Raw genomic sequence first — 26,293 nt, 5'->3', positions numbered from 1 at the left:
TCGGAAGGGTGGGGTTTCTGTCGGCCCGTTTGAAGTCCCTCTTGTTTGCACTTGGGCCCGCAGTGGGGGTGGCTATATAAGGGTCGAGGGTGTATTGGGACTTCATTCAGTCATGGATTTCCAACGTGCTCTACTAGCAGTCTGCTTCATTGGCCTCGCAGGAGCTGAAAACGTCTTCCAGACGTGGGCAGACTCGGCGTTCAAGTTGGTCAACGACGACTGCCAGAATTGCGATCTCAAGAAGTCCGATTTCTATGTCTATGCCGTCTCGCCTACTACTACTTCTGGTAAGAAACTTTTACTTCAGCCTCATCTTTATAACAAAAATTTCACGCACAAAGTTCCTCAAGGACCTGGTCTTTTTAACACATCCTTTTCGTTTCAATTTTTATCTTCAGTTTCTAGCAAATCATATTAAAATTTAATATATTGGACTAACTGTAGAATAACCCCATGGAACTTTATTCTTAAATGTAGTTTAATAGAAATTAGCATAGTAAATTTTTCATTTATACACTGCTACTTGTATTATTTTCAATCTACAACACTCAATCAAGCAGAATTATTTGTTCTTTATATATAAAACAATTTGATTTTAGATATAAAATATTGTCAAATAAAACAACTATTGTTTAATTAAAAAATAAGCGAGACGTGACTTTTGTTATTTTTTTAAATTTTATTTGTAGATATACATTTCAGTCGTTTTCTTCTTCATTCAACAAGTAAAATTTAAAAATAAAACAACAGAAATGCAATTTTTTAAAGTAAATAATAAAAATTATATGGTAAACAAGCATAAAAAGCCCAGCTCAGTTTTGAATGTTCAAATTAGTCAAATTTGAAGTTTTCTGCTCGATGCATATTTCCAAAAATTACTAGGTGAAAACAAATAGATAAAGAGAAAATTAAATTATAATTTTGTCCTTAAAAAAAAGTAAAATATTTTTAAAACTAAAAACATTCAGAACTTCTTCAGGTTCTTGGTCCAACTTTCTAGTTTAATTGAATAATTTAAATTTAAAAATTGTAAAAGCATTTTTGCAACATTTTTAAAAACTTTATATTTTAAGTGTTAAATAGGTTTAGAATGATCGGGTTATTAAATTGGGAAGTTTTTTGATAGTCTTTCATATTTCCACAAATTACCAGACCAAACCAAATTGGGCAAAGTGATAAACTTTAACATATGTCCTTTGGAAAATTGTTCATTTTAGATTTTTTTGTCTTGACACCAAGTTTTAGAGGTTTTGGCAAAACCACATTTTGTACGTTAGTGAATAGTTTGAAATAATTGTATTTTATTTTGCTTTTGGTTGAGGTGACAACTTTTAAATTGGACAGAGCAGATTTCAAGATTCCTCATTTAATTTAGCGTGTAAAGACTAAGATATTTCCAAAAATTGTTTCAGATTAATCAATAAGCATAAACAATAACTGTAATTGATTTTTTCGTGTTATTCAATATTTTTTGTCCCTGATCATAGTCGAGTCAGTTCATAGTTCATAAACAGCGAGAATTTACGGACCTGGGTTGTGAAACTAAACCGCGGACAGTTAACAATTTCTATCGGGTCCACTCAATTGTAAAATGACATTCGGGGGAGAAAAACCCTGTAAAGGGGAGATATCCACTAACGGATTTTCTTGCCTCGGGACACGAGAATACAGTGACTCCTTTCAATAACACAAGTCCTGGGAAGGATTACTGTTGGAACAATGGATGAATGACGGCAGTACTTTGTTGTCCAGTGCCTTTTCATACTTTTCGGAAAGATCCGGCGTTCACCCTTCCTTTCTTAAGAAGCTTTTTCCCCATTTGTGTTCCTTCTATTAAATATCCCTTGTGATTTTCTAATCTTGCCATCTTAAAACAACTCTTGAAATTGTCCTGGGATGTTATTCGAGATCGATGTATTTTTATTTTTCGTAAAGCTTAAAATAAATTTTTATTTTTCGTAAAGCTTAAAATAAAAGCCATTGGTTTTTTAATGCAAATTTGTCTGTCGATGTGAACATATAAACTGTACTTGTTTATATAAGAAAATCTTATGGAAAAACTTGGTATAACAATAAATTTTTTTAATGAATTTTAGCTCAATTTAGTATTTTTGTAAGTTCAAATTGTACATTTTTACATTCTTCTTATATTTATCTATACTTCAAGTTGCATTTTTCTGATTCACAATTATTTTCTTCTATTAGATTTTAAACTTTGTTTAAAAAATAATATTTTACGACAAAATTCGTTCAAATTAAAGTTAAAAATGCGTAACATCCTTTCAAGCCACATTCTGCCTAGTGCTTGCCAGTTTATTGATTTTGGTTTTGGCCTATTCATCATTTATTTTCAACCTTTTCCTGTAGAAATTCCGTTGATTAAACTATTGATTTTTGCAGTTGTAATTAATAAATCTAGCTCGTTCAATAAACAAAAGAACTGCGAGACTTAACTAGCTTAGATCGAATCCTCTGCTCGTTTTCAATTTTCTATAAATCGACGCCGAATTTAAAACGTGATGCTGAAAATTAAACAATTAACTTTTTTTCATTAAAGTTTTATTAGGTTTGGGTAAAATTTAGCCGGTTTTATTTTAGTTATTGCAATATCTGAAAATGAGGAATTTGTATCAAGGAGTTTAAAAGCGTAGGTCTTCTTATTCAAATAAACTTGGTTTTACCCTTGATTTTTTTACATTTACATTGAATATGTATTCATTAATTTATGATCTTGTTTACAGTAAAATACAAAACGTTTGTCGCTGACGGCAGCGGGAGGAGGACCGGTAAGCACGACGCTGTTCTCGTTTTAGACCCTGCACCAGCGAAGAGATTCGGCCACGAGCTCTACATGTTTTTCATCGATGGCAACCACACAGCAGAGACCTGCGGGAACACACGTGGAACTGTTTTATTGGGTGAGTTTTTTTAAGTCCTGCTTTATATTTAAGTGTAACTAGGGGAAGTTGTTTGAAGTTCGCTCAGTGTCTTGTCAAAAGTTTTGCCTTAAAATTCCAGATTTGTTGTCCGATTTTCTTTTTGTGAATAAAGCCCGTCCCTTAATTTATGTTTGAGGCGTTAAAAATGATATTTTCAATGGTTTTTTAACGGATGGGTCCGAGTCGGCCTACTTTCCAACTTGGACGCCGTAAAATATCTCTGACCCCCCCATCACGCCGATATTACGGCGCTTCCGAACCGCTTTTTCGACAAAAATCTTTTCAAAAACCACAAAGTTAATTGCAAGAGCCGCGGGGCCCCTTCCAGGAATGGGATATTGATTTCAGCCTTCTAGGAAACACGAAGAACATCCTCCACAGACGCCACGGTCTCCGAGCAATTATAGAAATTCGGAGGGAAGGTGCGACAGAAAACGGCGTGATTAGGGGGAAAACGTTTTTGAGAAACCGGGCTCCGATTTTCGACGCATGGCCATACACAATAATAGCTTTTTGAGTTCGCCTCTGTGGCGAGGAAGGTCATTTTTTTCAATTGAATTGGTTCCAAAACAAAAAGATAGAATCGGTCTTTGGCCACTTGGTGACCTCTGCGCATTGATGAACCTGTAGTTTGGTCATTTACGATCATCCTGATCAGTACATCCTCGCTGATTTAATACAGTCAGAAGTGATATTTTACCACCTTCACTTATGGAACATACATACATTCTTCTGTCTATTTGGTTATCTATACGAAATTCATGTTACAAAACCTAATTTTGTTTTTAGGAGTCCAATTTTTAAATTCAAAATTTCCTCTGGAATAATCAGATTCCATGATTTACCTTAAAACACTATGCATCATAATCAAACTACTTTTCAGTATCTGTTCTATATTTTTTTTACAAAACATTTCTAAATTTTATAAAAACTGTAAGATTTATACGATTCGCCACTGTTACATTTACAAAAATACATATGGGGAATGCGATAGGTTAGGGCGTCCGACTCGTAATTGCCAAGCTATTCTGTGTTCGAATCTCGGTGTAGTTCATGGAATTTTAATTGATAATAATTTAAAAACGGCTCTTCCGCGATAATAAACGGGTGTTGAACGTTGTGCACTTATGTGTGACAGGACTCACTTGTTTGACTTAAACGAACAGAAGTTCGTCGGTGAACAAGAAGTCTGCTTAGAACAGAAGCCCAAGTTCGAGTACGCATGTCAATATTGATCATTACTGTACATAAACTGGTGCAACATATTTCATTTTTTCTCAATGAACAATAAGAAATTCTGCATAAGAAACTAATATCAAAGGAAATTCTGACATGTCCTGGCAAGAAATCTCACTTTTAACTAATTTACTTGTATATATATTTGAAATTCTTTTCTCCTTTTTTTTTCAATTTTTCAACAATCATGAATTAATTTTCACCATGCTTAAAATCTTGCCCCTTAGCAGATTTTGAAATGAAGTACGCTTTTTGCAGAATTAAAATTACGAATTCCACCATAAAAAGTAGCATACATTTTCGAATTTCAAACCATTTATATTCAACTAGGTAGCCTTTTCTCCATGATAATTCCCAATAGTATTGCATTTTAAAGCAATTTACTTTAAACTTTAGAACAAGTTTTTCTCATAAAATTTCTTTCCAATTCTTTTTTAATAAATAAAGTAATAGTTTTATATTTGACTTGAACTTGAGGCTTGATATTTGACTTTTTTTTAACAATGCATTATTAAATGAATATTTGGAAAAGTAATATTTAGAAATTATGATTGGAAATTGATCATAACGTTTGAAAGTCTAAAACAGGCCAAAAAGTTAAAAAATCTGCGGGTTTTATGATTTTGCCTGGTTATCCATGTTAGTATATATTCTCGGTTTTTTAACATGTAAATTATAATGTATCAGTAAACAGTGTAAATTGGAAATTTATGATTCTAACTCTGATCATAGGGTTTAACAGTCTAAAATAGTCCACGTTAAAAAAAAGGTTTCAAGGTTTGCCTGACTGTATAGGTCAACTTCCAAAAAAGTTCCGGTTTTGTTCATGAAAACAATATTGTGCATTGGACAATCACGAACGAAACATGATCGTGAGGTTTGAAAGTATAAATTGAAAGTCTAAAACATTTCAACGTGAAAAATTCTTAGTTTTCAAGGCGTGATTTAAATGTTAATGTCCAAACTTATGGTGTTCGTATAAATCATAAGATCATAGTTAACAACGGTTTTCATTGGAACGGTTTGTAACTGAAATCATAGGATTTAAAAGCGAAAATAGGCAGACCGAAGTGATTGTAAACGACCGGACTAAAGGTTCAATACCCCGAAGAGGAAAATCAAAATTTCAAACTATGTTGAATGTTTAACAATTTTATATTTTAAATAGCATATTTTACGAGAAAAAATTAAACATGGTTGTTGTAGGCTTTTTTGTATATTTTAAGCTGTCAAAAGGGAGTTTATTGTTGTTGTGTTCAGTAGATGTTGAAACTTTTGGATTGCACCAAAGCCAATTTTATGGTTTATGGGCATTGTCTTCTATATTGTATATCGTTAGATATGTATCCTTTTTATGAATGGATTTAGTTTTTCCTCCAATTCCTACCCTTCGTCTATTTTTCTCTCCTCGGGAGTAACGGCCGAAAAAGAGGGGAAAAAAAGTAGGCAGGCATATGATTAGATTTCTTTCAGGGGACACTTCTGGAGAGGGTCCTTGTTTTACTACTGGATGGGCGGTGCCTTACAACTACAAAGGGCTCAAGGAGCCTTCCACGGATAATAGACTAATAAAGAGTTTTTGGTAGGGGAGACGCCACGAGCCAAAAAGTCTTTGATCTCGCCGCTGGCATGCCCTCCATTTAAACGCCAGTCGGGAAAAAAAGCCCCCCTGGCTCAACATTTCTTCAATATTTGTACAAATCCATCTGCGACCGTGTGGGGAGAATGAGGGGAATTTCTCGCACGCCGAGTCGGCTGTTAGTTCCGCATGGTGCTTTATAAAAAAAAAAAATAAAGTATCCTGATGCGTGTTGTTTTGAACTGCGAAATTTCTGACATGCTTGGTTCGTCTTCTATTTTTATATCAGTTTCTTAAGATTTCCGACAAAGCAGAAAATGTCAACAGGTGTTTGTCATCTTTTTACATGGATTATTAATTTTTCAATCTTAACATTCAGATCTTATAGAAATGTTGAAGGTGGGGGTGGGCATGTAGATTCATTTTGTGTACATTTATACTCACAGAATTGTTGTTTACATATCCGGATTAATAGCATTAAACGCTCATCATCAGGAGTTACATACACCTCTCTTGACGCGAATTGTAAATGTGAACCCGCCAACCATTCCATTGAAAAGCTGGTTTTTAATGCCGTTCAATGTGAGGAATTGGAGGAAACAGATTAACGAAAAAATTCTCATATATTTGATAAGAGACACTTGGAGATCTGAAATTGGCAAAACTGGTTTGTCGTTTGTCAGTAATATTTTACCACTGTTATAAGGTTTTGAACCAAAAATCCAGTAATTATCAACCATTTTCTTCTTTGCGAAAACTAGGATTACGTGAGGGATTGTTGTTTTGTTCCATCAGGCCAATTTTTTCCCATCGTGTTGGGTCTGATCAAAATGATGTAGGAAATCGACTCCTGTTAAATTTTACATTTATGTACAAAAATAAAAATATTTGCAGTAAAAATCTTGACAGGAAACGCTTTAAGACATAAAATTGGCCAAGCTACTTTATCCTTTGGTTGGAAATATTTTATCATTATTTTTTCATAAGGCTTTGAAACAAAAATCCAATAATTGTCCACCATTTATTCCATGTTTAAAGGATTGATCTCCAGGATATAACTGGAGGAAATCTTTGTCTTCTGGTAAATTTTAGTTTTGTTTACAAAAACAAAAATATTTGTGGTCAAAGATGATACAGACCCCGTCTTTCATGGATTGTTCTAATGGAATTTTTTTTTCTTCTTTGCTCTTATACGAGAAAATGGAGGAAATCGACTTCTGTTAAATTTTAGATTTGTTTTCTAGATGAAAACTATTTGTTGCTAAAAACTGACAGACAGTTTGGGGCTTGATATTGGGGCTTGGCCAAGCTGCTTTGTCCTTCGGTTGGAAATATTTTTTCATTGTCTTTTTATAAGGTTTTCAAATAAAAATACAATAATTGTCCACAATCTTTCAAGGATTGATTTACAGAAAGAATTTTTCTTCTTTGATAAAACTAGGGTCCTATGTAACTGTGGAGGGACTCTTTGTTTTCTGGTAAATTTTAGATTTGATTACAAAAAGACAAATATGTGTGATGAATGCTGACAGGAAAAGATTGATCTACTGGAAGATTTTTTTTTCTTTGCGAAAACTAGTGTCATGTGAGGAATTGTTTTTGTCTGTCAGGCCGATTTCTCTCCATCGTTTTGGGTCTGATCAAAATTATGTAGGAAATTGACCTCTGTTAAATTTTCGATTTGTTTACAAAATGACAAATATTTGTGACCAAAAATTAACAGAAGACGATTTGGGGCCTAAAACTGGCAAAGCAGCTTTGTCCTTTGGATGATTTATTATTGGTAATTGTTTTATGAGATTTTTGACCAAAACTTCCAAAATTATAAAATGGATCTACATGTTTTTTCCGGGGGAGCGACTTACGAAATTCTTGGCGGTTGCTTTACTAAGGTCTGTTTTTTTATTTTTATTTTAAAAAGAAGTGAATTGTAAAAATATGTAAAATGAAGATGTCTGCGCCGTGTGGGACGGCCGTAAAACTTAAGTAAGAAGTTATTGGCTAGGTAGTGAGGAAGGGTAAGCTACCGTAGGGTCCTCGGAGATCAAAGGGGCCCGGCATCATCCACTCAATTAATAAACGTGTTATCCAAGGCGTAGAAGGCGGCGCGTTTGAAGAGTCGGCGAGATCAAAGGCCCGGCTCCAGGCTCAAAGGGGCCCCTGATGGCAGATTAAAAACAAATCAGTGGGGCCTTTTGAGTGACACGGAAAACCATTGTCGGTCCGGACTGTGAAAACGCCCGTGGAAATGGATTTTGAGCGGTGGGTGAATGCCGAGTGGGAATGGTAGAAAATGAGATGGGAACGGTTGTACTTTCAGACCTGGGGGCTTTATACTTATCGACTCGGCTCAAATCTCCACCGATCTTTTCGGTTTTAATCATACTTGAAAACAGTTTAGGGTGTTTAATCTCTCCCTTTAAACTTACCTCTTTCTACCGTTTTTGGCTCAACTTACTTTCGAACGGCTTTCTTTGCCTGTTTGTAAACTCTTTTATGACTAAGAAGAAGGTGCCCCCCCAACAACCGCAATTATCTCTTCTAGGTGTTAAAATCCCACTTATAAATCGAAAAGTTATTGAAAATAATTATTTTAGCCCTAAGCTTTCATTGCTTATTTATAAATCACAATTTATATACACAGAAGGTTAATTTAACCTGCAAGAAATTTTTCATACTTACCTAATTTTTATAACCATATTTTTTATTTGTATTACTCATTACCCTTTCATAAATATTAATTTGTTATTTTTACATAGTTCAATTCCACAATTAACATGGACATATTGAAAATTGAGAAGAATAAAATTTAAAAATTAAATATTACATTTGATAAATATTTATTTATCACCCATAAAATGTAAAATATTCTTTGCCAAGGAACGCTTGGCATTTGCTCGTTAAAGGATTACAATTTCACACTTTTTCTCACTTTTCAATCAAATCATGAAAATTTATTTTTGTTGTTTCTCTTTTTATTTATATTAAAATTCCCAATCAAAGACTTGATACATGCTTGACAAAGTAACATGGTAACAGAACATCAGCAATGATAGGGCTGACCGGAAGGCAATTCAGAAAAATTGAAAATACTTTCCTGTTTGTTATATTATTTGTCCATTAGATTTTTGTAATTATTTAAATTTTTGCTAAAACCCTAAACAATATGTTGTTAAATAACCTTGTGTTAGTCTTTTATTTCATTTTTTCAATTTATTTTTTGTTAAGCAAACAATAAATATGCGTATTGTCCTATCAAAATATGTTTCCATAAACTTTCTAATTTTACTTTATTTATAAAAAATATTTTATGAAAATTAATTCTATCATTTGTGTACGCAGAAGATGGCCAGTGCTTGCAGCAATGGGTGAGGGAGATGTGCCACAGGAGGGCCCCGAAACGAAGAGGCGGATGCAAACTTCTATTCCTTCCAGAAGTCAGATTAGAGAATTCGCAAAACGACAGTCTCGTGTGCATTCCAGACCTTGAGGGTTTCAACGGCGAGTGCCCGACGATGATCAAACACCGCATATCCAGTGGCTGCGACCCTCTAGAGACCAACAGCAAATTCTGCGATACGACCAATTATATCAAGACCGAATGCGCTTTCATGCAGACTTGCGATCATGTAAATATCCTTTAAATATTCCTTTTTCATGTTAAGTCAAAAGTTTAAGCATTGCTGAAAGAGAATTTTTTTTTCATAGGCGGTGCTCATTTCTGGCGGGTGGAACAGAAAAATGAGTGATGAACGGAGTATTAAGAACCTAAGAACAATCAACACTTTACTTCTTAGAAGTGGATTCAATCAGAACAATTTGAGAATATTTTTTGCCAATGGACTTGACTCCTCATATGGTAAGTTAATATGCAAATTTTAGTTATAACAATTCATTTTTAAAATTAACTTACAGTTTCTTAATTAAAAAAAGTAAAATTAAAGAACATTTTTTAAAAATTATGGTATTTTACAGAAGAATATGAAGATTTGGGTGATGTTTATCCTTCAAGTATTAAACTGGCTATAAGATACCACATAAGAACTTTATGCGAGACGAAAAGGTGTGCAGATTCTATAGTTATCTACCTCAATAGTCCTTCTTTGCCTGATGGTTCTTTGTTACTCTGGGATTCAAATAATGATGGAGTTGTAAGTGCCATTTCTTTATTTTAAAAACCGTCTAAAATCGTAACAACTTATGATATTGATATTTGTTTTGATTTTAGCACGATGAAGGAGAGATCTATTCGATCAGGGATTTTTTCCGGGACATCGTGAAATGCTCAGCGACAAGACTCATCATCCTCGTCGACCAGAGCTATGGCGGTGAAATGGTCAGGGCTGCACACAGACATTCAAACGATATGCAAAATGTCATCATTATTGGAGTGAAAGTGAACGATTCGAGGGATTCTATGATCAACTCGCTGTCGAACATGACAGCGTCAACCTGCCTAAGCGATATTTACGACTCGGTTGAAGATGTCAAATACAAAGGAACGGCTCAAGGACTTCTCAACGGAACAATCTACGGTGCGCCTTGTACAAATGAACAAGATTACCAAAAATACTTTGGCTGTCAAAACCTTTCAACCCTTGAGCTAATTGAATCAGAAGAAACCCTCGATGCAGATGAACAAAGATAACACATTTAATGCCATCACAAATAAGATTCTTTGAACTTTACATATTTAAAATGATGTAAATATATTGTTTGTATATAATTTATGTTGCACATAAATTCAAAACGGGTGTAAATAATGGGTAAAATTGTGGAAAAAGGACTGGTTTTTTTGTTGTACATATATACAAAACATACTCATATGTCAATTGATTTGACCTTTTTGAATACATTAACACATATTAGTATGTAAATATTTATTAAATGATTGTACATTTGCACAATAAATGAACTATTGATATAAATAATTGCGTTTTTGTATGTTTGATTATTTACATGTCTTCATTTGATTTTCTCAAATTTCTTCTTCTTCTCCTTCATCTATAGAATCGACACCAACTTCTTCATAATCTTTTTCAAGGGCTGCAAGATTTTCACGGGCCTCAGAAAATTCGCCCTCTTCCATGCCCTCGCCAACGAACCTAAAAACACCAACATGTTTACAAAAGTAACAAATATATTTCAAATAACTACAAAAGCCTTGACTTACCAGTGTACAAAAGCCCGTTTAGCATACATAAGGTCGAATTTGTGATCTATCCTAGCCCACGCTTCTGCGATTGCGGTTGTATTGGCCAGCATACAGCATGCCCTTCGAACTTTAGCAAAATCTCCACCTGGGACGGTAGCCGGAGGTTGGCCGCTTATTCCAACCTGCGATAATACAAATTTATACAAAGCTGAACCAAGAATTAAACAAAAATTCGCATTACTTTGAATCCAGTTGGACACCAGTCAACAAACTGTATGGCCCTCCTGGATTTAATCGAAGTTATAGCGGTGCTAACGTCTTTCGGTACAACATCACCCCTGAAATATTTCATGAGATTATAAACAATATTATAAAAAAAAAGACTTTTATAATAAACCTGTAGAGAATACAGCAAGCCATGTATTTTCCTCTTTGTGGATCGCATTTGACAAGTTGATTTGCTGGTTCGAAGCAAGAATTGGTGATTTCAGATACGCATAGCTGCTCGTGTTGCGCCTTCTCTGATGATATAATCGGAGCATAGTTTATCAAGGGGAAATGTATCCTTGGAAAGGGTACAAGGTTCGTCTGTAAATTGAATTAAGCCATTTTTCAAAAGATTCTACAAAAAAAAGAAAAATAGATCAAACCTGGAACTCAGTTAAATCAACATTGAGAGATCCTTCAAATCTAAGGGATGAAGTAATGGAAGAAATTACTTGGCTTAAGAGCCTGTTCAAATTGGAGTATGTTGGTCGTTCTATGTCCAAATTACGATTGCATAGCTCATAAATGGCCTCATTGTCTACCATAAACATGCAATCCACATTTTCCATTGTGGCATGCGTCGCAAAAACTGAATTATAAGGTTCAACGACAGAAGTTGAAATCTACAAATAATGAATATTAAAATAATTTTTATAATCGCAATATTTTAAAAACAAATTGAATTTTTTTCCACGATTAACAGTTTAAAGTGTGGGTTAATTGAATGGGACTAGCTGGACGATAAAATCACTTTCAAAATTAAAACAAATTATTTCTGTGATAATAATTATAGAAATTGTAGTTTGGTCCTGTTATTTTGGAATGCCTATCCTAGTTGTTTTGGCCTGAGTAGGACGATTTGTTTGTGTAAAGAAAATATTTGTTGTCAAATATTTGACAGGAGACTTTGACACCTGAAATAAATTTTACCATTATTGTCTACAAGGTTTTGAACTAGAATTCCTATAATTGTCAACTATGTTCTTCTTTGCTAAAACTAAGATTATGTGAGAAATTGGTGTTTTGGTCTGTCAGACAGATGCAGTTCTCGCCTCTTCGGTGTTGGATCTGATCAGAAATGGCCAAACTTTATGTACATCACGTGCAAACAAAAAAAGGAAATCTTACAATTATAGAAATGTATAAATTTATCAAGTCAATTATAGAATTCTTTTTTAGTTTTAGAATTTTGAAATTTTGTCGTTCTTCTTGACCAATTTTGAACCCGATTGATACTTGCCCAAAACCTCCATTCCCTAACTCGCAACTTGCCCCACGACCGGTACGTGAATGGACAAATCATTGTATTCTGTATAAATGTAATAAATAAATCAAAAATTTTAAAATCTAGCACAGGTTAAATTCTTAAATTTTGAAAATTCTTTTAATTTTGACAAAACTTCAGATTCTGTACAGGTTAAATTATCAAATTTTGTACCTTCATTGTTTATTAAACTAATTTTGTTTTCAATAGGTATATTCTTTTACCAATGAATGATTCATGATATTTCTTGTTTGATAATAGTTATATAAAGTGGGTGGTAAATGTTGGTCTGTGAGTGGGTGAAAACAGATTGAATTGGCACTGGGTACATCTACACTAGTGGTTTTGATGTTCCTCGGATACATTTTGGCTTTGGGTCATCTTCAGTGAGTTCTTCAATCATCCTAAGTGACCCAGTGCCAATTATATAAAGGCATAGTTATAACAAATCAACTTCAGAAATCGTAATGAAAATAAATAGGAAGGTCATAACCTAGTTCAATTCTAAATTTTTAACAATTTTGTATTGTGTGTTATTTTTTGTCTGTGTTACTTTTACTAATGGAAAAACAATCGTACTCATACTGCAACTTACTCGTGGCGAAGGGTATATTGTACAAGCTAGTTTACTCTTCTTTCCGAACTCCAATGACAATCTTTCTGTTAATAAAGACATGAATCCACTACCCGTTCCTCCTCCAAAAGAATGGAATACAAGAAACCCCTGCAGGCAGGCACATCCTTCAGCAAGCTTTCTCATATAATTCATCAGTTGGTCTATTATTTCCTTCCCAGTCGTGTTGTACCCCCTTGCAAAATTATTCGCAGCGTCTTCTTTACCAGTTATTAACTGCTCGGGGTGAAACAGATCCTTATACGCTCCGACTTTTATTTCATCTAAAAAACAGGATTAGAAATAGACATCTTATCTATTGATAGAAATGATTTGAGGTGGGGTGAGTATGCCAATTCACTTTTTCAAAAAAGTAAAAAAATCTTATAAGCTATGGTGTTTTATATATACCTATTACTGAAGGCTCTAAGTCGACTAAAATTGCCCTTGGAACATATTTTTCTTCATTGATGTTGATGAAAAAACTGCTGAAACTGTCGGAGATGGTGTTGCCATCAGGGATTTTACTACCGTCGGGTTGTAATCCGTGTTCCAGGCAGTATAGTTCCCAGCATGCGTTACCGACCTGGACACCAGCTTGTCCGACATGGATTGATACAACTTCCCTCTGTGTGCGAGCACCATAACATTAAAATATTATTTAAATAATAACACAGCATTCCTTACCATTTGTAATAATCGATTCAAACTTTGGCGCGTAGAAAGCAATAGTAATCTTTACTCAATTTTATATTTTGAACCACAATGTTGGATTACCATGTGTTTCATTTTTATAAATTGTGAGTTAAAAAAAAATAAATAAAAATAAAAATAAAAACCTTAAATTATTTTTTAAGGTTTTTCTATTTTAACCTAAATACTTAATTAAAGATCATCTTTTAAAAAATATGCTACTAAATTGTTTCAATTACATCTTTATGTACAACATTATTTATTCTCTTTGTTTCCGTATATTCTCAGTACATTCCTTCAATTATTACAACCCAATAAATAAAAAATGCTTATCCAGAAAAATTCATTTAGATTACGAAATGGTGATGTTGAAATCAACTGTGTAAACCGGTTATATATTAATTTAAATTCATACTGGTTGAAAACAACTATATAAACAGGCTATACATTATTAATTTAAATTCTTACTGAAAAAATCTTTTTCTTTTCATATTTACACATGGAGCAGACAATAAACTTGCCTTATTGTAATATAAATTTGATAATTAACTGCTAAATTGCTCAGTAATGGGATTGTTTGAAAAGACATATCTGACTAGGTTTGTTTAAGAAATTATTTATTTACAAAACAATATAACATGATATATTTGTCACACGATTCCTTCACATGGTAGATAACATGTTTTCGATTATAAATGTACAAAATAGCATTAATATGATTTTCTTGTTATGTAATAATGTGTAACTAGGTATTATTATGCTTTGATAAAATTTTAGAACAAATAACTATTGTTCTAGGATTGCTGTTTTACAGATAGGCAAATTAGAGATGATAAACTAATGGTAAGGCTAACTAGTATATTCAATAAAAATGCTCTACATTCAATTTCATTAAAAACATATTCATAATATTGACATTTACTAATTTGTCGGAGTCGTTACATTTACTTTTGTGACAATTGAAACAGTCTTTCAAATAATTAAATTTTTTTAAATATATTGAAGCCTAAACAATTTATAAATTTCTAATATGAAAAAAAAAAAGAAATTCATCTTCAGATCTTGCTTTGTAGAATCAGCATTCCACTCTTCAAAGCTATCTTCCAGCATATCCTACAAGTAAAACGTAATTTTAATGGAAGCAAAGTCCTGATTACTTTGCTATAATTATTTTTATTATTTAATTTATAAAATGAAGTAATTTTGTAACTTTATATGCTGATGGACCAGAAGTTCGTCTTATATTATTGTGGCCTGCCAAGTCTCATTGGTTTGGTCTGTCAAATGAGTTTCATCTTTTTTGAGTTTTTTATTTTTATTTATTTATTTTTTTGGAGGGGGTCGTGGTGACTTAGGTATCCCTTTCTATCACTGAACACCACTTTTAAGGTAGTTGAGGATGTCCGAATTCTTCACCAATTCCATTTTTAGTTTTGCAATTCTAATGTGGACACACTGTTTCTGAGCTAATGCTTTTCAATCTCATAGGACTTGTTCTGATGTTGCTATCATGGCATAGTCATCAGGTTTCTATCTCAGTTTTTACCATTTTTTAGTGGTTCATACTTAAATGGCCAATGGCAAGCATAAATTATTATTTTCCTCAATTCCTGCATACATGGAGATGGGTACATTTTTGTCTTTTCTTGTTGAGATGTTAAGTCACTTTTTGATTGTATTGCACCACATTTGGGGTGTGTCAATTTGCGGTGTGAGGACTTGGGCTCCTATTTTTGCCAGTTTTTCAGCCTGTTTGACAGCTTTAATACCCTGATTACTTTTTCCAGGAGGCATTCCCAAACAAAATTTGAGCTGAAGGTAGAAGAGACTAAGGCCTTCAGTGCTGCTTAGCTGTGTGAGAATTTGTGCACCTTTTAATTCTTTTTTAAAGATTTCTTGCGCACAGAGTTCTATTGCATGAATCTCAGCTTGTAAAATTGATGGTGGGGGCCTAGAGATTTTGCTAGGTCAAAATTTGTGCCTTTGACTCCTGTCTCCTTCCCATGTTCCATTTTCGGAACATCTATTTTCCATAATAAAGCATCTCCATTAGTTTAAGAGATTTGATTCTTTTATCCAAATAATTGTTGTTTCTATTTGGAAGGGTCTGGCAAAATTTTGTTTTTTCTTTGTCAAACATTTCTGTAGCCATCTTATTGCAAATTCAGCAAAGCATCCTCTCCAGAAAAATTTCCAGGAGTTTAAAACCCAGACAAAAACTATAATGTTCTTTGAGAAACATGAATGAGGAACTTTTCTGCTTTATCACCATATGGATTTAATTGATCGTTTTTATAAATTTTTTCTTTTTTAGGCCCCTAATAATTTTTTCTCATTTTTTTGAATTTATCCTGAGGTCAACATACCTGTTGATGTATGTACATATTCCTGAGTGGAATAAAATTTATGTATGTTACCACACGTATTTTTCTTATTGAAAAAACCTGAAATATGTAAGTTCGTTCATAATATAATTAATATGAAAACGCGATACAGAAAGTGACTGCTTGGTTTGCAGAAGAAAATGGTTCGAAGCCTGGTTTTTCTTATCCACAGTGATGCTTGGTACGTATTCCCCATGGATAAGGAGAATCTACTGTATAACGTGTCTACTAAATTAACTGTTTTATTGTTTTAGCATAAAATTTTATCACTTTAAAATATTTTAACAAGATGATGGTCCTCTTATAGGATTTAAATTAAAAAAAGTATTTATTTATATTATTTGTAATAGAAAACTTTATTATATTATTATGAATAAGTATGTGCAAATTATTGGAAAAAATCCTGAACCTTAAAATAATTTGGGCAATTTATAATTTTTTTATTTGTCACTTTAACTGAGAAGAAAATAAAATTTTGTTATAAACAAATTATTATTGCAATATATGATATTTTAAAATTGTAAATAGAAGGATTAAATAATTCATTCGGACGCATTGTTAAAAAGCTAAGATATAAAAGAAATAATTAGGACTAGTCTAGTTGAAAAATCCTGATTTCAAAATCGACTTTTCTTTTGAAATCATTGTAGACAGACGTTCCGAAGGAGACTGGAAGACACAAATGGTCATCTAGTCAGTTTATATCCCACCTAGGATTGTGAGACTAACAGGTGGCAGCACAGTAAAGAACGAGAGTAGGGCAGAGGGGTGATATATATATAATCACTTTAATAGGCCGTACACTTAGGACGGGGACGGCATCGTCCAAGGCGCACGCAGGTCATCAAACTAAAATCACGATGACACTAATCCCATCTCTGCTCCTCCTCCTGGCGATACTTCGGCCGTGCTTTTCGGTCGTCGGTAAGTGTGCAAATATACACTAAAACCTAATATGCTTATTATAAATAAATTAATAAATAATGATAAATAAAAAATGATATTAGGGATTGGTCAAAATCTCAAATATTGCCTTTATTGTAAGCAATTTGACAAGTCAAACATATTTAAATGGAAAAAGTCGAAATTATTTAAGTTTTTTCTTCTTCTTCGTGAGTCTTGAAAAAATTGTAGGAATTGCGGCATACACAATAGAGGTTATTAGGTGCAGATTGTATGTTTGTTCTTCATTCTTCATCTTCCATTGAAGATTCAATTTAAGTGTAATTCGAGCACATGGGTGTTGGAATGTACGAATTCATTGTGCTCAGATAGAACACGCGCGAATGCAAAATATTACTTTTTTAAAATATTACCTTTTTTTAATTTTTGGAAGTTTCATTATAATGGTTTGACTTGCCTTGTACGACACTTTACCGTGAGATTTAGGTTTGTTTAACAAAAAATATTGATTTATATGATTAATTTGAATTGCTAAATTTATTTTCTGGATACTTCTTTACTTATTTTTATTGTAAAGAAAGCAACGAGGCTTTATTTAATAGTCTCTCTCCTCTCTTTCGCTCTCTCTCTCTCTCGCTCTCTCTTACTCTCTCTCTCACGTTAAGTGTACGAAAAGTCGAAGGGACATAAGTTTGTGTGATTAATCAAAACGATCAATCAATCTCTCTCTTTTTCTCTCTCTAAGTTGGCAAGGATTTCTCAAATAAAACGATATTAATTCATTCTTTCATATTCTCTCTATTTCGCCTTCTTTTATTTTTCTCGCCTTCTTGATTTTCAACTATTATTCATACAAAAGGTCAATCTGAATGTCTCTCTCTCTCTCTCCTTCTCACTTCCTCTCTCTCTTTCTATTTTTATCTCACTCTCTCTCACACGTTAGGTGTACGAAATGTGGAAGGGACATAGGTTTGTGTGATTGACCAAAACAATCAATCAATCTCTCTCTCTTTCTCTCTCTAAGTTGGCAAGGATTTCTCAAATAAAACGATATTAATTCATTCTTTCATATTCTCTCTATTTCGCCCTCTTTTGTTTTTCTCGCCTTCTTAATTTTCAACTATTATTCATACAAATGGTCAATCTGAATGTCTCTCTCTCTCTCTCTCTCTCTCTCTCTCTCTCTCTCTCTCTTTCTCACTTCCTCTCTCTCTCTCTTTCTATTTCTATCTCACTCTCTCTCTCACACGTTAGGAGTACGAAATGTGGAAGTGACATAAGTTTGTGTGATTAACCAAAACGATCAATCAATCTCTCTCTCTTTCTCTCTCTAAGTTGGCAAGGATTTCTCAAATAAAACGATATTAATTCATTCTTTCATATCCTCTCTATTTCGCCTTCTTTTGTTTTTCTCGCTTTCTTAATTTTCAACTTTTATTCATACAAATGGTCAATCTGAATGTCTCTCTCTCTCTCTTTCTTCCGGATGGATCCATTAATTTATGTAATTCATCATGGAATAGGCAAGTAAATTACATTATTAAAAAAATATACACTCTAAAACACTCTAATATACAGATGCAACAAGTTGCCATATTATGAATCAGTTCAAATAAAAAAGGATATATTTTTCATTATGTCTCAAATACTTGATCGCATTGTAGTCGTGAGTTTCTTGAATTATGAATTCATAAAAACTTGAAAAGTGTATTAAAATGTTAATAAGATTCATGCTAAATTTAAAAATTATTATTTGGAGATCGTGAGATGCGGTCTGATGTGATGAAGGTTTAGAAAAACATTTTCTTGCATAATTGTACATGAAGTATAATTGTATGTCATAAAAATGTATATATCATAATGTCATAAATCTACAATTTAAACAATGTTTATAAATCCCAGGCCCTGAAGATGATCTCAATAAAGATCGAAACGTTGGCACGTTAAAGTAAACGTTTTTCTAAACTTACATCACATTCGACCGCATCTCATAATCTCCAAATAATCAACAATTAACGGTCACTAAATTTAAAATATTATGATAAAATTTATGACGAATATAAACCATTAGGCATCCTAAAATTGCAATATGTACAAACTTTAGCAATTGGTACCTTCAATTACAAAATAATTAAATACACTTCACAATATTTTTATGAAAATTATAAATATTTTTACAATGTGTATAATATTAATACTTATTTAGAGATCGTGAGATGCGGTCTGGTGTGATGTAGGTTTTATAAAAACATTTTCTATATCGTGCCAACGTTTCGAATTTTATTGAGATCATCTTCAGGGCTCAAAGTGTTTGTTTTCCCACTCTTGGCCACTCTCAACAGGACCCACAAGAATGGCACACCTACACGGAAAACAAACACTTTGAGCCCTGAAGATGATCTCAATAAAGATCGAAACGTTGGCACGATAAAGAAAATGTTTTTCTAAACACACCAGACCGCATCTCACGATCTACAAATAATCATTAACTAACGGTCACTAAACACCACACAATATTAATACTCGTCATTCAAACCAGTTGTGAATTCCAAAATACAAAACAAAAACACTTAGCAACTCTTTTTTACTAAAAAGCATTAGGGTCATAGACAATTAGTAATAATCTAAAAAATAAAATATTCAAAAATAAATTAAAAGAAACACTAATTTCAAAACTTGTATAATCATCCTCTTGTCTATGAATCTACATATAAGTTTTTTATTATGTCTACTTATATGCATTTATTAGTCATAAATGACAGTATTCATTATTTTAATTAATTATACTTCTTCACTAAGGTTTTTGCCGGGATCCCGCTCGTGTCACTAGCTTTTTCATCTCAACCAAGACCTTCTTAGATAAAAAGCGTAATTAATTCAATTAATTACGTTTACAGATAAATTTTACATCATACTTAAATAAATTTTTTTTTGTTTTTTAAACTTAAATTTAATAATTTTTTCTACCAAATACTCCTTGATAAATACGGTCACTAATTCACTTGTTAAATGGTTATAATATGATTATATATTTTTAATTTTTTTAAAATTTTTTCTTTTATATCTACATCAAGATTTTATGTTTACAGTTTATAGTTTTTTATCTTTTGTAGTCTTTATAAATTGAAATGATGCATCGTTTATAATACAATTTGATATATTTTATATTACACACTACATATTAAATTAAATACTGATTCGAGCTAAAACTATGTATGTTCCATATTCATTTGTTTATTTTGTATTTATTTTTGTCAAGTGGAAATCGTTGATTGTAAGAAAGGTCAATATGACCTATATCTGCGTGTATAGGTAATAAAGCCTTTCAATTCAATTCAATTCACCTTCCTTTGTTTCTCTCGCCTTCTTAATTTTCAACTATAATAAATACAGATTCTCTCACACACACACACACACACACACACACACACACACACACANCTCTCTCTCTCTCTCTCTCTCAATCATTCATTCACTCACTCTCTTTCTGTCTCACTTTCTTACTCATTCACTCACTCACTCTCTCTCTCTCTCTCTCTCTCTCAATCATTCATTCACTCACTCTCTTTCTGTCTCACTTTCTTACTCATTCACTCACTCACTCACTCTCCCTCAAACTCACAATCCGCCTTTATACGTTGGGTAAGCCAAGGGAGACTGAATTCCAATTTTTGAATTTTTCCGTAAAATAGAACAACTCGCTTTTTCCTTTGAAAATCTGTTATGTGAAAAAATGAAAATTGCTCATTTTGCCGAAATTAGACACGGCTGGTTATATTAAAAACGTGCCATTTTCACCATTCTGTTTGGTACATTTAAAAGAAATTGTTTGTGGACATACGTGTGCCAATTGGCCAATGAATGCCAATCTGGTTTATTTGTTTTTAACAAATGAAATTTATGAAATTCTTTATATTTTTATCGTCTTTGGTAAAAATCTTGAAAATATTATGAGGTAGGTAATAAATAAAACGTAAATTGTTTCATGAATCGTTCGGCTTATTATTGTTAGAGAATAATTTGACTAAATAATAATTAAATTGCTCGAATGCTAATTAGTTTTATCAGAAGTAGCTAAAATTTGCTTAATGCCATTCTTAAATTAGTAAATAATTTGTCTATAAAATATGTCGAGAAAATGCAATTTTTATTTGCTTCAACAAGTAAAAAAAGAAAAAAAGAAGCGAAATATATTTGTACAATAGAATAAACTTACTTTTAGAGGATTTAATTATATAATTACTGACCAATAGTAAATATCTGGTGACGGGTCTTGTTTGTTAAATATTGTCGTCATAATAACTGTTACATAATAATATAAAATTGTTTCTGTCCAACGTGAAATCGTTTTGAATAAAAATTCGCCGGAAATATTAATTTTGTCATTCCTATTAACTAAATGAAGTTGCACCTTGCCTGTTTCAAGGATACAACTTCAGTAAATTTTAATTATATCATTAACCTACTTAAAAAAAGAAAACAAAATTGTATTATTTTCATTAAAATAGTGATTGTTTCTAACTGGTATAAAGAAAATAACTGACGTTGTAATAAATTTCTACAATGTGACTTAATGATGGTTTCGTGACCTGGGGTGTGATTGTAAAAATTTCAGTGAAGAATTGTCGTTCGTCTGTTTTTTTTTTTAATTTTCTTTTCGTTTCACAAAATAATCACTGAAGAATCCACGGAGACAAAACCTCTGGCATTAGGCACAGCAGGATAAAAGGAGGCGATCAAACCACGATTCAGCTATTAGACTTAAGCACAGAAAATTTAATTTGTGCTTGTCAATAATATTTTCTATGTGTGGTGTTTAGTGACCGTTATTTAATGATTATTTGAAGATCGTGAGATGCGGTCTGGTGTGACGTATGTTTTAGAAAAACATTTTCTTTATCGTGCCAACGTTTCGATCTTTATTGAGATCAGGGCTCAAAGTGTTTGTTTTCTGCGTAATTGTGCCATTCTTGTGTGTCGTATTGAGAGTGCCCTCTACAAACACTTTGAACTCTGAAGATGATCTCAATAAAGATCGAAACGTTGGCACGATATAGAAAATGTTTTTATAAAACCTACGTCACACCAGACCTCATATCACGATCTCCGAATAATATTTTCTATATTTTCTTCTATTAGACTAACGAAACTTGAGAATCCGAAGGTTTATTTCATGAACCATCGTCTCCGATTATTCTGGTTTTGTCCCTCAGCTTTCCAAAATTTCAATGATTTTGATGTTATTTTGTCTCATGGATCGTCTTTAGGTTTGCTTGTTCTTGTTGGTTTTATTGCTTATACGAAAATTTCTATGGTTAGACTGTATTTTTTCTCGTATGCATGTCCTTTTAAATTAGAAAAACGCTCAATGTCAAGAGTTGGGTTTGACAAAGTGCCATGTTTTATTCTTGTGGCACACTAAACAAATGAGCTTACAAACCAGCTTTTCTAGCTTTACGTTTACGTTCATTCGTAGCTTTTTTCAAGCATTTTCATCTCAAAATCGCTAAATATTAATGATTACTGTGTGGTGTTTAGTGACCGTTAATCAATGATTATTCGAAGATCGTGAGATGCGGTCTGGTGGGGCATAGGTTTTAGAAAAACATTTTTTTTATCGGGCCAACGTTTCGATCTTTATTGAGATCATCTTCAGCGCTCAAGGTGTTTGTTTTCCGTGTGTCCGTGTATGTCTGGCCCTCTCAACATGACACAAAAGAAAGACATATCTACACGGAAAACAAACACTTTAAGCCCTGAAGATGATCTCAATAAAGGTCGAAACGTTGGCACGATAAAGAAAATGTTTTTATGAAAACTACATCACACCAGAGCGCATCTCACGATCTCCGAATAATCAATAGTGATTACTATTAATAGTAAGTTATGAAGGAGCTTTAAATTAAGAAGAAACTAAGCTCACTCGAAGAAAAATATTCACGCCAAACTTTGCGACAACATTTTGGGTGGAATGATGTGGTTTTTCAAATAATCTAAATTCAATAGATTAAATATTGAGGATTTACATGAAATCTGTTAATATAAAGTCTTCAAAGTGCATGAAATCAAGCATAAACTAAGGATTGTTTTTCAAAAATCATCAATTTGTTGAAACCAACTTTTCTAGCAACACTTTCAGGTTCATTTTTGTCATGTATTTTCACTTCAAAAATATCTGAATATTATGAATTGCTTGTCAAAGCGCCTTTTTTTACATCGAGTAGAAACTCATTGCTCAAAATATAATAACGGTTTATTTTACGGTTCTGACAGACCAAATCAGCAAAGTATGTACCTTGACTGCCCCAAACCAAACAGTTCAGACGGTCCCTAGGAGGTAGTTGGTGTCCACATAGGCCGAATCTGTTTTTTTAGCTTCGTTCCATTTCTTCAAGGCAACTGAGAAGTTCAAGGTGACAGCACGGCCGAAATTGCTCTGCGAGATGGTGCTTATGGTTCTGGACAATGTCGATCTTCTGCCTCCGTTGCCCATTGTCGACTAATTCGCCTTTCCGCCTCGCCTTTCTTAAAGAACGCCTCAGTTTACTCAGTGAGATAAAGTGATAACTACTTAAATAATTTATAACAAATAAATTTTCGAAAAGGCCCCGTTTATTTGCCTTCTTGCCATTCATTGGGCGAAGTGTGTACAAAACAGTTGGAAATAACAAAACAGGTTAAGAATTTTTTGTTTTTCCTAGTGACAAATTATTGCGCTTACATTTCTAAAAAAAATTAGTATCTATCAAAAGATAAGGAAAAACAACAGTACAATAGAGAATTTTTTCAACTTCAAAAATTCTCTTACAATTCATAGAATTTGGTCTTTTGATAAAATCCTTACCGATAAAAGAAATTATCTGGTGTTCAAATATAATTTCAAATATTGAAAAATCTTGTTGATCTGAAAAGAAAAAAAACAACTTTTTGTTGGAACAACCCAACGTTAAAGTAACAACGATATTAAAATCCCATAAAGATAGAAAATATAAAATCATTTTGGTTACTTTGTTGACGAAAATAATATTTCCTTATACATTACATTACATGCACGCAATATTTAAAAAAAAAATTCTTTCTCTACTTTTACCATATTCTATTTACTATCTTTCATAATCTTACTTCAATTTTTGTACATGTAAACAAAACATAGTTTAATTAATTTTTCCACAATTCGTTAGTGTAGGTCATTTCTAAATCTTAATTTCCGTTTTCATATGCAATAACTGATGGAAATTGGTTCATTGTTACCTATTTGACATGCCAGGAGGTCGCTAGGCTTGAACAATCAACCTTTTGACAATTTAGAATCGAAACAGTCATGAAATTTGCTATAAGGTGTTTCTAACTTGTCGCTTCTTTATGAATGTACATTTTTTACAAATATAAATCAAAGGAAATTTTGTTTATGTAGATTTTATCTGATTTTATCTCATAATAGAATGTTTTATCCCTGGTGATATAATCAATCCTTATGACTTCCGTATTGAAATGGAGTGATTAAAGCGATAAACAATATTTTTACAATTAGGATCATTCTTTCATGATGTTTAAATCGCTTTTCATTGCTTAATTATAACCAGAAGTTAATATCATCATGTAATTTTAATGTAGTAAAAACCGCACAATTTTAAATTTACATTTTTTAATCTCCGACCAACAGTTTTTTCAACTGTTATTCAACTATCCAATCGTGTGGTAGATATTGTCGCCTCTTTTCTTTAGTTTGAGCAGTACTGCTCTGGGACATTTCTTGACGTTCGTCAAGATTCACTATTTTCTTGGTCCGCTTGACCAATTAATACTTTACAATTAATTAGGTTTTTAGTTGAGATGAAAAAAAGTTAATAGCACGAAAGGGATTCGAACCGACGACCTTCGGCTAGATACGCCGCTGCTCTACCACCTGAGCTATCGTGACCTCGATCCACTCGGACATCAACTCCCCATCTCAACCCCACATTATGAGTTTTCCCTCCTTTTGCCATTTTTCATTTTTGCATTTGTAAAATGGCAAAAGGAGGGAAAATTCAAAAGGTGGGGTTGAGATGGGGAGTTGATGTCCGAGTGGATCGAGGTCACGATAGCTCAGGTGGTAGAGCAGCGGCGTATCTAGCCGAAGGTCGTCGGTTCGAATCCCTCTCGTGCCATTAACTTTTTTTCATCTCAACTAAAAACCTTAATTAATTGATCGTCAAGATTTTTATTGAGTTTGGAACCCGGGTTTTCAGTTCATGCACAAGGGCACCTCTACCTACTATTTTTATACTGGCAGTTATCTCATTGACCAGTTTTTCCGAGTTATCAGTAATTCCCTCTCAGAATATTTCCCTGTCCATGCTGGGGTCGTGTCGGCTTCGGGTCGGCGGGTGCTTTATCAGAGGCACACGAGGGTTAGGGTACCAGATCCTATCTGCATAGACGGGGGAGGGTTTTTTTTTAAATTTATTTATTTAGTACCCGATTCAGGTATTCATAACCATGTGCAATTATTATTTACAATTAATTTAATACAATTTTGCTAACAAAATTATTTAAGGCTTCAATGTGGTCTCTAATCAAATTGTGAAGGTCGGGTGGCCATTGTCCACCTTTACATACAACGTCCCTTATTAGAGATTTTCGACGTGGTTCTTGAATGGGGCAGTCGAATGTGGTCCCACGTTTGTTGAGGTCTCCCTGGACAGTCGCATTCCGAATCCCGTGTTATGTGGAATCTATAGAGATATTCTCGATTTCGTCCTTGGCCGCTTATAAGTTGGGTAAGCATATGGTGGTGTTTCAGATCTACTGCCGTCGTTGATTCTACCGTTGGCAAGAAGTTTTTAGTTTGAAGACCTTTAGCAGTACGTCTCCAACGTTCTTCCCATTGGGCCAATGTCATTTTCGAGGCCATGGAGATGACGTAGCTTTTCGGCACTACTGTGATTGTTGTTTCTGGTTCAGAGTGTTCTGTAGCTTCCTTTGCTGTTGCGTCGGCTTCCTCATTATCTTGGATCCCTGTGTGCGCTGGTACCTTTTCAATACTGATATTCCAGTCATTATCACGCAATGATTTTATCATATTTCTGATGTCGGATACCATCAGGTTTCGTGCTTTGTAATTTTTAATTTTATCAATGGATATGCGGCTGTCATCACTATCGCGTTTTTGTTCACTTGCTGTGCGAGCCATTGAAGAGCCTTCAGGATAGCAATGAGTTCAGCTTGGTTGTTCGAGCACCAGGTAGCGAGTCTAGACGGTGGAGGGTGCATAACTA

The 26,293-nt window shown here is 33.3% G+C and overlaps 3 protein-coding genes and 1 long non-coding RNA gene across 4 annotated transcripts in view; 2 read left to right on the top strand and 2 right to left on the bottom strand.

Moving 5' to 3' along the window:
- Positions 1–82: 82 nt before the first annotated feature.
- Positions 83–10,524, top strand: LOC106668580. The gene is made up of 6 exons (XM_014397476.2): positions 83–287; positions 2,742–2,918; positions 9,097–9,383; positions 9,463–9,613; positions 9,730–9,905; positions 9,983–10,524. The coding sequence occupies exons 1-6, from the start codon at positions 113–115 to the stop codon at positions 10,400–10,402; spliced, it is 1,386 nt and encodes a 461-aa protein (XP_014252962.1). The 5' UTR covers positions 83–112; the 3' UTR covers positions 10,403–10,524.
- A 95-nt stretch (positions 10,525–10,619) lies between these two features.
- LOC106668608 (tubulin alpha-8 chain-like) lies at positions 10,620–13,852 on the bottom strand. The gene is made up of 8 exons (XM_014397515.2): positions 13,741–13,852; positions 13,465–13,681; positions 13,036–13,337; positions 11,560–11,799; positions 11,307–11,497; positions 11,151–11,247; positions 10,928–11,091; positions 10,620–10,859 (listed from the first exon to the last, which is right to left on the bottom strand). Exons 1-8 carry the CDS (start codon positions 13,741–13,743, stop codon positions 10,733–10,735), a joined length of 1,341 nt encoding a protein of 446 aa, XP_014253001.1. The 5' UTR covers positions 13,744–13,852; the 3' UTR covers positions 10,620–10,732.
- A 494-nt stretch (positions 13,853–14,346) lies between these two features.
- Positions 14,347–23,551, bottom strand: LOC106668609. Its single transcript, XR_001340777.2, has 2 exons — positions 23,329–23,551; positions 14,347–14,859 (listed from the first exon to the last, which is right to left on the bottom strand). It is a non-coding gene; the product is annotated as an uncharacterized LOC106668609 (long non-coding RNA).
- Positions 16,911–26,293, top strand: part of LOC106668607 (alkaline phosphatase, tissue-nonspecific isozyme-like) — a 27,807-nt gene continuing 18,424 nt past the window's right edge. The window contains exon 1 of the mRNA XM_014397514.2: positions 16,911–17,054. Coding sequence (XP_014253000.1) covers positions 16,991–17,054 — 64 coding nt within the window. The 5' untranslated portion in view covers positions 16,911–16,990. The remainder of the gene's footprint in view (positions 17,055–26,293) is intronic.

The sequence above is a fragment of the Cimex lectularius genome, unplaced genomic scaffold (assembly GCF_000648675.2).
Source record: "Cimex lectularius strain Harlan isolate CLEC.00 unplaced genomic scaffold, Clec_2.1 scaffold111, whole genome shotgun sequence".
NCBI lineage: Eukaryota > Metazoa > Arthropoda > Insecta > Hemiptera > Cimicidae > Cimex > Cimex lectularius.
The sequence above is the reverse complement of the archived record's forward strand: the minus strand, read 5'-3'. Positions and strand labels throughout refer to the sequence as shown.

What these genes read in the sequence shown, in the direction of transcription:
- LOC106668580 (XM_014397476.2), top strand. Translation starts at nt 113, where the DNA reads ATGGATTTCCAACGTGCTCTACTAGCAGTCTGCTTCATTGGCCTCGCA. An exon ending in CTCGCCTACTACTACTTCTG is followed by an intron (nt 288 to 2,741) that starts GTAAGAAACTTT and finishes TCTTGTTTACAG; the next exon opens with TAAAATACAAAACGTTTGTC. An exon ending in ACGTGGAACTGTTTTATTGG is followed by an intron (nt 2,919 to 9,096) that starts GTGAGTTTTTTT and finishes TTGTGTACGCAG; the next exon opens with AAGATGGCCAGTGCTTGCAG.
- LOC106668608 (XM_014397515.2), bottom strand. An exon ending in CTTAGAGCCTTCAGTAATAG is followed by an intron (nt 13,338 to 13,464) that starts GTATATATAAAA and finishes CCTGTTTTTTAG; the next exon opens with ATGAAATAAAAGTCGGAGCG. An exon ending in GGTGTCCAACTGGATTCAAA is followed by an intron (nt 11,092 to 11,150) that starts GTAATGCGAATT and finishes GTATTATCGCAG; the next exon opens with GTTGGAATAAGCGGCCAACC.